This window comes from Equus asinus, chromosome 5, assembly GCF_041296235.1.
Source record: "Equus asinus isolate D_3611 breed Donkey chromosome 5, EquAss-T2T_v2, whole genome shotgun sequence".
In the NCBI taxonomy this organism is placed as follows: Eukaryota; Metazoa; Chordata; class Mammalia; order Perissodactyla; family Equidae; genus Equus; species Equus asinus.
Genome location: NC_091794.1, coordinates 88640253 through 88652918, shown reverse-complemented (window position 1 = coordinate 88652918; position 12666 = coordinate 88640253). Strand labels below are relative to the sequence as shown.

The 12666-nt window shown below is 44.2% G+C and overlaps 1 protein-coding gene across 1 annotated transcript in view; it reads right to left on the bottom strand.

Annotated features, from left to right (window-relative positions):
- CSMD2 (CUB and Sushi multiple domains 2) overlaps positions 1–12666 on the bottom strand; it is a 588433-nt gene that overhangs the window by 43232 nt on the left and 532535 nt on the right. The window contains exons 54-55 of the mRNA XM_070510384.1: positions 6992–7165; positions 3758–3946 (exon numbers count right to left, since the gene is read on the bottom strand). Of these exons, the coding sequence (XP_070366485.1) occupies positions 3758–3946; positions 6992–7165 (363 nt within the window). The remainder of the gene's footprint in view (positions 1–3757; positions 3947–6991; positions 7166–12666) is intronic.

Here is a 12666-nt window from a genome sequence, read left to right as displayed (position 1 = left end):
AGAAAATAAACGAAACCAAAAGTTGATTCTTTGCAAATATCAAAAAAATTGACAAGTACGCAGCTAGTCTGATGAGAGAGAGAGAGAGAAGAGACGAGAGAGAGATGATACAAATTATTAAAATCAGGAATGAAAGTGGGAACACTACTGCTAGCCAAACTTACTGGAATAAAAAGAATTCTAGGAGAATACTATGAACATGAACAGCTGTATGCCAATAAATTAGATAACCTAGAGGGAACGGACAAATTCCTAGAACACAAACTGACTCCTACCAAAACTGACTCAAGAAGAAATGGAATATCTGAATAGAATTATAACAAATAAAGAATTATAACAAACAAATCAATAATCAAAAAACCTTTAACAAAGAAAAGCCCGGGACCAGATAATTTCACTGTTGAATTCTACTAATTTTTTAAAGAAGAAATAACACCAATGTTTCTCAAACTATTCCTAAAAAATAGAAGAGGGACACTTCTCAAATCATTCTGTGAGGCCAGTATTACCCTGATAGTAAAGCCAAAGACATCACAAGGAAACTACAGGCCAATATCTCTAATGAACACATAGTTGCAAAAATACTCAACAAATACTGGCAACCCAAATTCAGCAGCATATTAAAAGGATTACACCATGACCAAATGTGATTTGCTCCAGGAACACAAGAGTGGTTCAAACATATGAAAAACAATCAATGTAATACATCATATTAATAGAATGAGGGGAAAAAACCCACATGATCATCTTAGTAGATGCAGAAAAAGCATTTGACAGAATCAAAAACCTTTTCGTGATAAAGATGTTCAGCAAACCAGGAATAGGAGGGAACTTCCTCAGTCTGATAAGGGAAGCTACAAAACCCTCAAGCTAACATCATCCCTAGTGGTGAAAGACTGAAAGTTTTTCTCTTGAGATCAGGAACAAGACAAGAATGTCTGTTTTACCACTTCTATTCAACATTGTGCTAGAAGTTCTAGCTAGGGTAATTAAGCAAAAAAAAAAGGCATCCAGGTTGGAAAGGAAGAAGTAAAACTGTGTCTATTCACAGATGACATGGTCTTGGATTATGATATGACATTCGACTAGGCAATGGTTTCTTAAATATTCCACCAAAGGCACAAGCAACAAAAGAAAAAATACATAAATTAGACTTCATTAAAATTAAAAACTTTTATGCATCAAAGAATGTTATCAAGAAAGTGAAAAGATAATCTACAGAATGGGAGAAAAATTTTGCAAACTATATATCTGATAGGGTGCAGAATCCAGAATATATAAAGAACTGTTAAAACTCAACAATACAACGACAAACAACCCAATTAAAAAATGAGCAAAGAACTTGAATAGATGTTGCTCTAAAGAAGAGATACCAATGGCCAGTAAGTACAGAAAAAGATGCTCAACATGTTTAGTCATTAGGGAAATGCAAATGAAAACCACAGTGAGGGGCTGGCCCCATGGTGTAGTGGTTAAGCTTGGCATGCTCTGCTTTGGTGGCCTGGGTCTGCAGGTTTGGATCCTGGGCACAGACCTGAACCACTTGTCAGCCATGCTGTGGTGGTAAACCACATGTAAAGTGGAGGAAGATTGGCACAGATGTTAGCACAGGGCTAATATTCCTCAGCAAGAAAACCAAACCTATGAGTGATATACCACTTCACACGCACTAGAATGGCTATAATGAAAAAATGGACAATGGCAAGTGTAGGTGAAGATGCTGAGAAATCGGATCTCTCGTACACTGCTGGTGGGAATGTAAAATGGTGCAGCCACTTTAGAAAATAGTTAACTGCGAAAAGTTAAACATAGAGTTACCATATGACCCAACAATTCCACTCCTAGGTGTATACCCAAGAGAACTGACAATATATATTCACACAAAAACTTGTACATAAATGTTCACAGCAACATTACTCATAATAGCCAAAAAATGGAAATGATTTAAATTTCAATCAACTGATGAATGGATAAACAAAGTGTGTATATCCTTACATGGAATAGTATTTGATCGCAAAAAGAAATGAAGTGCTGATACAAGCTACCACATAGATAAACTTTGAAAACCTCATGCTAAGTGGAAGACAAAAAGCCATGAAAAGCCAAATACATCCATTTATATGAAATGTCCAGAATAGGCAAATCTATAAACAGAAAGTAGATTGATGGTCACCAGGGGATAGAGTGGTGGTGTGGAATGGGAAATGACTGCCACAGGGTTTCCTTTTAGGGTGATGAAAAAATGCTCTTGGAATTAGATAGTGGTGATGATTCCACAACTTTGTGAATATATTAAAATCACTGAATTATAAATTTTAAAAGAGTGAATTTTATGCTATGTGAACTATATTTCACTAAAAAAAGAGAAGAAAAATGCCAATGGGATTAAATCTACCAGTTGAAAGAAAAGATTGTCAAGTTTAAAGACACCCTAGTTATATGCTTTTTACATACAGAACAGTTAAAAGTAAAATGATAAAAAATATATTGTTCAAATGCTAAACAAAGGAGGCTGGTTATAAATTATATTAATATAACTATATATTAATTAATTATATTGATATTGATATTAACATCAGATAAGTAAGCTTTGGGGTAAAAAGTCACTACAGATAGGGTCATTTGATTAGGATAAAAGCTTCATTTTACCAGAAGATACAATCTGAAACCACCGAGCGCTCTAACTCTCAGCTGGCGCCACTGTACAAGGCAGCTGTCCATTTCCAACCCCAAACAATCTGTCAGTCATCATGGGCTGGATGGCCAGGTTGGGGTCCCCAAACAAGGGAAATAAGGGCAGTGAGTGGCTGTACTAGTCTCCTGTTATACCAAGAGGTCCGAGGGCATAAAGAGATGGTGTCATCTGACTGGAGGGCCTACAAAATGTATATGATCCACCAAAGATAAGTGGTCTGCTGAATGGTCCCAACTCAATAGCCATTAATCCCAACGGATTGCATCTTTGCGTCTACTACCAGGAAGATGGGGGAGAGAGTAATCCTCAGGACTCACCTTCAGGAAGAAGAGGAGAGAGCAGGAGACCAAGGCACTGACCTTCATATAAGGATGTGTGAGGCTAGCAACCAGATGTCAGGATCCTGAGCACTTCCTCTATCTTTTTTTCTACATGTTGTCCCCATATTTTTTCCTAATAATGGTTTAAGCAGTTATTGTTTACTGAGTAGCAGATACCACACTAGGCACTTTTCATGGGTTTTCTCATTTAATCTTCTAAGAACCCTAGAGAATAGGTATTAGTGTCATTTTTATAGATGAAGAATGGAGCTCTGAGCAGCAAATGGACTTCTCTCAAGCCACAAAGCTTGTGTAGTGGCAAGGTCAGAATTCAAACCCAGGTTGGTCAGCCTCCAGACTTGGTGGCATTTCTGCTTCAGTCCTTCAAAGGAAAGGGGTTCATGTTGTCTTTCTGGAAAAGCAAGGAAGGGGTCAAATGGGAGACAGCGTCCCATGAGGCAGCCAGTTCTTAAGGAAGGGACCCCTGAAGGCTGCAGAGGTTGGTGGCAGTACTAGAGAGGAAAGAGAATAGGCCTCTAGCCAGGAAGGAAGTGAGTAGAGTGTTATGTCAACTAACCCAACAGGGGCCCAAGAAGGGCTCTGACATCCAAGGAGCAACCAGAGTGGCTGTCATCGCGATGTCACACACACACACACACACACAGAGGAGGACTGTTCTTTGACACGGCCCACCCTGTCAGGGTGCACAGGTGATCATTTTGAGCAGATACCATCTACTTACAGAGACACTGGGGGCGGGGACGGTCCCATGTGCCATCTCCCTGGCAGCTGAGCACCGGGGTGCCCAGGACGTAGAAGCCATGGTTGCACTGGTAGGACACAGTGGTGCCATAGCTGAACCTGTGCGGGCCGCTGGCATGGACTTGACGAATGCTGTTTTCTTGGTGCCCAGGATCTGTGCAGTTGATGACTGCAATGGAATGGGGACGATTAGAGGAGGAAACCTGGATGTAAAGATTTTCTTACGCTTTCAAATAAGAATTCAGAAATCCCAACAGGGCCAAATTCCCAGCACAGCAAAATTTCAGGACCAAAACAGGCAACATAAAGCAGATCTGGTCTGGGAGGGTGAGCTGGTTCTGAGGCTGCTGCCCTTCTTCCCCGACTTTGACCACCTAGTTAAGGGATTCATTCTTCCGTGTTCAGCTAGACAGCATCTCCCTGGAGAAGTCTTCCCCCTGCCTCCTAGACTGGTTAACCTCTCCCTCCTCAGTGCTCCCTTGAAAAAACCTCTATTACTGTGTTTATCAGCTTAGATTGGGATTTGCTTGAATACATGGGTCCTTTGAGGGCATGCATGCCTCGGCCCTGTGTGCCCGATCCCAGGCACAAGGTGTCTCCCATCACAAAGCCGGTCAGTTACAAAACTGATGCATCTGAGCTGACTTGAACAAGGTTTGGGCTCTTTGGAACGGCTTTAATCACTTTTATGAGTATTTCAGGGAGAAATTAATATCCTGGGGGATAAATTTGACTTTCAAATGTTAAAGTGTTTCCAAAGCAGCTTAACTCAAAATCAGAGTGAGATTTTAGGATAATGACAATATTATTCATAACGCGTGATGTGTACTTTTGCTTTTCAAACACTTTCACATCCATTATCTTACCTGAGTCTCACATGCACTGAATGAGGTGGGTACGACAGGTATTTTAAATCTATGATGCTTTTGTTTTAAATTTATTTTTTATTCTTTGTGCTTTTTTTGGTGAGGAAAATTGACTTTGAGCTAACATCTTTTGCCAATCTTCCTTGTTTTTTTCTCCCCAAAGCCCCAGTATATAGTTGTATATCCTAGTTGTATATCCTTTTACTTCATCTATATTGGATGCTGCCTCAGCATGGCTTCATGAGTGGTGCTAGGTCCATGCCCAGGATCCGAACTGGAGAACCCCAGGCCACCAAAGCAGAGCGTGTGAACTTAACCACTACCCACCAGGCTGGCCCTAAGCTTTTAAAGTGAAGGGTATTTTTACCTTTGCTGAACTTCTCTGAGGTTCAGAGAGTTTGGCATCATAAAACAAGTAGGTAGTATTTATTCATTCACAACATTTATTGTGATAACGTTGCGTGCCAACCACAGTGCTGGGGAGCAAGGATATCACAGAATTTACAATCTAGAGTAGGATTTCTCCACCTCGACACTATGGACATTTTGGGCTGATACTTCTTTGTTGTAGGGGGTGGTCCTGTGCATTGTAGGATGTTTAACAGCATCCCTGGCCTCAACCCACTAGATGCCAATAGAAACTCTCCAAAAATGTCTCCAGACATTTGTCCCCTATTAGGGCAAAGGGATGGGTAAAATCATCCTTAGTTGAGAACTGCTGGTCTAGAGAGAAAAGGACAAACAAGCAATTATCCTGTTTGATAAGTGGTCTGATAGGGGCAGCAGAGAATGTTCTGGAAGCACAAAGCAAAGACTCTAGCCCAGTGCAGAGTGTGGAGCAGGAAAGTCTCCCCTGAAGAAGTAACATTTAAGCTGACTCTTGATGGTTGAGTAGAAGTCACCCAGACAAAGAGTGGGTGGTGAGGAGGACAGAGAAGAATGCACTGGAGGAAACCGTGGGAGTGCCCTGGGGTGCATGGGTGCAGGGCATGTGTCAGCAAATAGAACAGATTCAGTGTGGCTGCGACTCAGTGCAGAAGTGAGGCTGGGGGCAGAGGAAGCGGAGAAGAATGAGGCTGGACAGGAGGCTGGGCCAGGCCCCACGGGTCCAGTAAACCAGCGGAGGAGAGTACCGTTCTCTGAAGGGCAGTGGGGAGTCTGGCAAGGCATCTTAAACCGAGAGTGAGCGACTTGATCATATCCGCATTTTAGACAGGTCACTCTGTCAGGGTAGAGAATGGGCTGGTGGGGAGCAGTCTTGGGGGCCAGGGTGTCTAAGGATTTTACCCCAGCCCTCTGATTCCGAGACCTGCCCTTGAACACGTTGCCCTGGGAACGGGCTGGTGGGAGTGGGAGCTGAAGTTACAGGAGAGAGACAGGACACTGTATTGGGGAGATGGAGCACAGTATTTGAGGAGAAGGGGACATGGGATAACAACACCCAAAGCAGCAGTTCTCGACTGGTCCCTGCCTGATGGAAAGCAGGCACAACGCAAAGCCATGGCGCTTTTCCTTGTGTTCTCTGGAACCTTCTCTGACTCAAAATGGCATCTTGACATGTGAAGAGAGGGATGCTATTTTAGGGTTAGTTGTCAATGTATCTTGATTCATTTTAAAAAAATCATTTGAAAATGTTGGTCCTTTAATACTAGTTACAAATGACTCATGACACATTGCACAGCCAATCACTATGCACCCTAAATACTGCAACAAGGAGCCATCATCCCAAGGAATTTCAGCCCTCATGGCTATGAAGACTTGATCAACCTCCAGATCGGAGCTGGACTCGCTCATGTTCAGCCCACTCTGACTCTCCCCTCAAATGACTCTGAGCCTTCCAGACCATTCTCGGTAAGAGGTCCAAAGCTCCATTTGTCCTTTACGCGAAAAGCCTTTAGAAGCTATTTCCTAAATAGTCCACATGGGGCTGGAACATCCTCTACACAGAGTCTGTCTCTTGATGCCTTGGTTTCTTCTCTCCCCATCCCCTTCATCTCAATCCGTAGACTCCCCGCTTTTTACTCTTTATTCTAAACCCTTCTGTTTTTTTCTTTCATTAAGAATGGGTTCTATTTGATAATGATGAATTACTTATTCTATGAAATGTAAACAAGAATTATTTTCCATTTCTATTTCGAAAGGTGAGACTTGGTTTGCTTTCCTGATATAACCAACGATGAAATTTTACTCGGCTGTATCTAAGAGTTGAGAAAGCCCCATTTTTTTTTTTTTCTGTCCAAATAGAGTCAAAACAATGCCAGGACTGAATTCACTGGCTTCTACTCATGGGCTACTGAACCACAGGTGGCAGACGACTGGGGTGAGGTGGGACAAGAAGGCTGACTCACTTCGGCAGGTGGGCAGCGTGTCACTCCACTGCCCGCTGGCCAGGCACTGGGACCTCGCAGCCCCCTCAGCCACATACCCAGGGTTGCAAACAAACTTGACCACATCGTTGAGGTTAAACTGGTTGCCCTGAGTGAGGCCGTTGATGGGGTTGCCTGGGTGTCCACACGTAATCGCTGCAACCAAAACAGAAGACAGGTAAGTCCTCCTGCCATTCCACACCCCAAAAAGTTCATCCTCTTCTCACCTGGCATTGTTCATGTCCAGCAAGGTTAGCCCTAAGTCTAACTTTGGTCTTCTTTGCTGCAAAAACTTTATTTCCTGAATTCAGAATGGGGACATGCCTTTTTCTTTGAAGGTACATCCATAGCTTGGACAACTTGAGAGAAATCATTCTCTGACTTCCCATAGGCCTGGACTGTAATTCTCTGTTGTCCAGGTTGTCAGTCCTGCTTCATTTCCTGTCTCTGATCCCCGTGGCTCCCCTCCTCCACTCCTCATTGCTGGATATACTGATGACCCCCCCTCAGCTGATTCAGACTCAGCCTAGTTCCTGGGCCAATCATGACAGAACCAGAGTCAATACTAACCGAGCCTGAGCGGAGGGCTGGGTCTCCCTGCAGACCAGTGGCAGGCAAACTGTGGGGACCTGAGTTACTAGGAGAGCACAGCCCCTCCCCTCAAGCTTTCCATGTGAAGGGAGTTCAATCTGCGTAATTCCTGGCATTTTTCTATGCTCTCCTGCTTACTCCGCCCCAGGTAACGTGGGGTGTTCCACTGTGCAATCTGCGTCCTCATTCTGGGAAGAATGAGGAGCCACTGGCTCAGCTCTGCCTTCTTCCTCTTGGGTCTTGGCTGCCTGCAGGCAGCAATGTTCCCTGCTGCTCCTCCAGAGTCAGGCTCTCCCCAGAACAGAGGGATGCCTGCCCCAGTGCAGGGCTGCCTCTGATGGTGTGTGAATCCACCCCATTCTGGGGTGGATTTAGCTGACCCCAATTGGCTCTCATATTAAGCTATGGTTTCCAACTTAGCTCTTATCAGTAACAAAGGTGCTATTTTGGCATCCACTTACAGCTCTGTTTTGTTTTGTAATTTGTTCAACTGTGGGCAGGGAAGAGGAAGAGGACCTGGTGCTCGCAGGCCTGGTCCCAGAGCCCTCACACTTACCCTCTGTCCCAGCTTTCCTGTGTCCTCCCAGTAGGGGAGCTCACTCCACTCAGGGCACAGGTCTCTGAGGTTTCTCAAACACACCAAGCAAGTGCTGGCCCAAGGGCCTTTGCACTCACTTTCCTCTCTGCCAGAGTATCCCTTGGCTCCTGCCCTTGTATCCTCAGGTTTCTCCTGAAAAATCACCATCTCAGTGAGGCTTCCCTGACGAGCCAACAAACACCCTCGCCAGCATGGCTCAGGCCCCTCGCCCTGCTCTGCTGTTCTCCACAGCAATGGACACACGCACGTCTACACGCATGTCTCCACTTGTTCATTGCTTGTCTCCCTTCACCTGAACGTAAGCTCCATGAGGGCAGGGACCCGGTTTTGTTCCTTACTGTCTCCTTGGTGTCTGAACCAGTGCCTGACATATAGGAAAAGCTCGATAAATATTTGCTGAGTGAATGAACCAACGAGTGAGTGAGATGAATGGATGGATGCTGGGGCTTCTGCTTTGCTCCCTAGTCCTTAGTTCTAGTTAGGACCTGCCTGGAACCCTGGTCTCTTTGCATTGAGCTCCCACTTGATGCTTTTGACAGTCCTCTCCCTGGGCTCTGGATTTTTGTTGTGAGAAGATGAGGAACCATGAGGGACGCTCTCTTATCCAACACTTGGATCCATTGGGACCCACCCCAAACCCAAATAGTGTGGATTGGGGTGGGGGAACAAGAGCAGGCAGGACCCAGTTTTTGCTGGCCAGCTGTGGTAACTTTCTGATCAGTTCTCTTTTATAAATCTCAATAGTAGCATCCCTGACTCTAGTGGAGAAAGCTGGGCAGAGCGGAGACGTGCTGTTAATGGACTAAAGGGGTTCAAGACAGCCTGACGCACTGGGATGAGAACGGGCTATGGAGGCCAGCAGACCAGGATTTAAAGCTCAGCTCTGCCCTATCCTTACTCTGGACAATTCACTCTGAGCCTCAGTTTCTACCTCTGTAAAGCAAGGATTTCAACATGTATGAAGAAGGTTACTTTGAAAATAGATTCATATATTACTTTTTGTTAAATATTCACTAAGCGCCTTCTGTGTGCTAGGCACTCTGCTATGTGCTGATGACATACAAGGCATACGGTATGGTAAGTTCCCTGGTCTCAGGGGGCTCACCTCACAGTCTAGTAGGAGAGCAGGGACCGTTACAACACAGTGGGCTGGTGCTGAGATAGAGGCCAGCCAGAGGGGCATCTACCCTCCCCTGGGGAGACAGTGGGTTAAGGAGGGCTTCCCAGAGGGAGTGGCATATCCCCGAGCTGGCTCTCAAGGGTGAGCAGGACTTTGCCTGGTCAGTGAGGTGGTGGAGGGTGGATATAAACTTCATGCAGTCTGTGAACCCACAGAAATGACATGCCAAATATTGCGTATATGTAATCAATTTTGGGAGGATCCATCGCTCTCACCAGGTTCACAAAGGGTCATGACCCCCTCCCAAAAGGTTAAAAACCACTCGTATAAAGCAAGAGAAGAGTGCTGAGGAGTAAATTCCAGCTTTTGAAGGGCAGATCGCCTGCAAAGGAAACTGAGCAAAGTAGAAAACAGCTCGACAGGAGGCGGGAGTGCCACAGGAGCCACAGGCAGAGCCTCAGGGCGTGTCACACACCCCAGATAGGCCTGTTTCTCTGGAGAACCCTGACCAATACAGGCTGCAAAAGGGAGACGGAGAACACATTGCTAGGAAGGAAAACAGGGTCCTGATGAGGCTCGAGCCCTAACTGGGGCTTGAGCACCTGGACCACTACAACCAAATTTCCTGAGGGCAGAGACCACGACACTTTTAATTCATCTTTATCCACAACACCCAACACAGTGCCTGGCACATAGTAGGTGCTAAAGAAATGTTTGAATATGGTCTTATAGGGTGAGGGAAGTTACTAGAGAGGGAAGGTCAGCAGTAGAGAAGAGAGAGTTAAAATAGACTGAGCTCACTAAGGAGGCAGGAGAAAGGAGATGCCGACACTCAGTGGAGGGCACAGCCTGGGACCTGGGGGAGACAAGGCGAACGCAGACAAGGACAGAAGGGTGGGTGGGGAAGCAGGAAGTGAAGGAGTTACTGTCTGAGGGCTTCAACCATCTCTGCAAAAGAGAAAGCGAGATTGTACAATCAGCTAATACTTCTTGGGGTTTGTATGCATTATTTCACTAATCCTCACAATCCGGTGAGGTAGGTGCCATTGTTTCCTCACAGGAAGGTTTCAGAGGAGTCAGGAGCCTTGTTCAAGGGGCACTGTTTCTAAGAGGCTATCTGAGTGTGGAGCATGAGTCTTCAGAAAAGAGGTGAGATTATGAAACAGCTGTGTGGGAACAGGCAAGAGAGCTAACTGAGGAAATGTAGAAGGATTGTTGGAAAGTTTTTTTTTCCTTAAAGATTGTCACCTGGGCTAACAACTGTTGGCAATCTTTTTTTTTTCTTTTCTTTTCTGCTTTATCTCCCAAAATCCCCCTGTACACAGTTGTATATCTTAGTTGCATGTCCTTCTAGTTGTGGGATGTGGGACACCACCTCAACGTGGCCTGACGAGCCGTGCCATGTCCCCGCCCAGGATCCGAACCCTGGGCCGAGGCAGCGGAGCACGCGAACTTAACCACTCGGCCACAGAGCCGGCCCCATGTTGGAAAGTTTTGAAAGTGGGTCATATTGGAAACCTTGAATGTCTATGTGGTGACACTAACACAACGCCTACCACAGAGCAATCACTTATAAATGTTTCTTCTTTTACTCCTGCCTTCCTCCTCCGTATACTCCCCAGGTCTCTGTGCTCCAGGAGAGAATGGGACTTGCTACAAGAGAGCCTGGATTCTGTGATGTCACAGGATGGCGGCACCACCGCCTCCACACCACCATCCTTGTCATCACAACAACAGCAACATCTGCTTAAAATCTCCACCAAGCACTGTTCTGGCCATTGTACATGCATTAATTTATTTAAGCCTCACAACAGTCTTCGAGGTATCTGCTTTGAATAGATGAGGAAACAGACCCAGCGAGGTAAACTACGTCATCTAAAGTCATATAGCCAGATGATATATGGTGGCGCCTCTGGGATTTGAACCCAGGCAATCTAGGTCCAGGGTCCAAGTGTCTAACTAATTTACTTCCTTTCAGTATAGACCAGGTCTAAAATTAAGTGTCTTTAAGCCGGCCAGACATTCTCCATTTAGTTTCAGACTCCAACATTCCCTGTTATTTATAACCCAAATCTCTTCACACACGTTCTGTGCCAATTTCTTGAAGGCATTTGAATTTGCGTCTTCTGGATAAAACCAAATCTGTTTTGTTTAGACACATCTGGAAGACTGACTGAATGTAGATGGATCTCGCTTTCTGCAAACCTAACAGTGAAGCTATTGACTAATTTTCATGCAGTGCTTATTGAGTAAGTCTCACTATTTTATTGCTCCATCTCATCTATCAAAAGCCAAATGAAGAAGAAGAGTTAGAAACAAAAAACTGCCTTACAAAAATTAAGAACGAAAGTCCCTGCCGTTTACATCAAGTCTTGCTTTATGGAACTTTAAAAAATGAAGAATTTTCCAAATGACTTCCAGGCATCTGAGAATAACGATGTCATCTAAATCCAAAACATGCAGATTAACATGAAGAACAAATAAAACCATAGAAAGCCCAGGCCCGCAGCATAATGAATAGGCAGAGAATGCTACAAACTTTAAATTATGCGTAAGTAGAAAAATAAACAGTAAATCAGGCAGAACTACTTCTCATGCTTCTGTTGCAAGCCTTTGTGGAGAGAAAGACTGCATGGGAAAGAGAAGAGAGGAGGAGAGGACTGGTGATCTGAGAAAGTCCGTCTTAAATGTGAACATATTGAAAAAGGATCCTGGTATTTCAGTGCATTGACTACAGGAGAGGGGCATAAAAGTATATAAACTTTTCTAAAAACCAAAAGAAATGAAAAGAAAAGTGAAGCAAAAAAAAGCAAAGAAAATACACCACACAGAGAAAGAAATAAAGATATATTACGTGTATGATAGTTTACACATAATAATTACAGAAAACAAGACAGAATTAAGACCAAACATGTAGGTCATAACAATAAATGTGAATGAGGTTAACTAACCTATTAAAAGATTTTCAAATTGGCTCAAAAGGCAAGGCCCAATTCTGTGATGTATACAAGAGACTCACCTAATTGAAGTGACTCAAAGGCTAAAATGAATGGACTGTTAGAGGTACAACAGGCACATGGAATAAGGAGGAAAACAGGAGCTGCAAGCCTAATATCAGGTAGAGTGCAGTTCAAGCTAGAAAATATTAAAAGTCACAAAGAAGACGCTTTTAAAGGCTAAAACCACAATTTGCAATGTAGATATCATAGTTATAAATATGCATGTACCAAATAACACAGCAACTACTTATATGTAGCAGGAGCGCTATGAAATGCAAGGCAAAACAGAAGTAAACTAACAATAGAAAACTTTAAAACACACCCCTCAGAACAAAACAGGTCAAGTGAA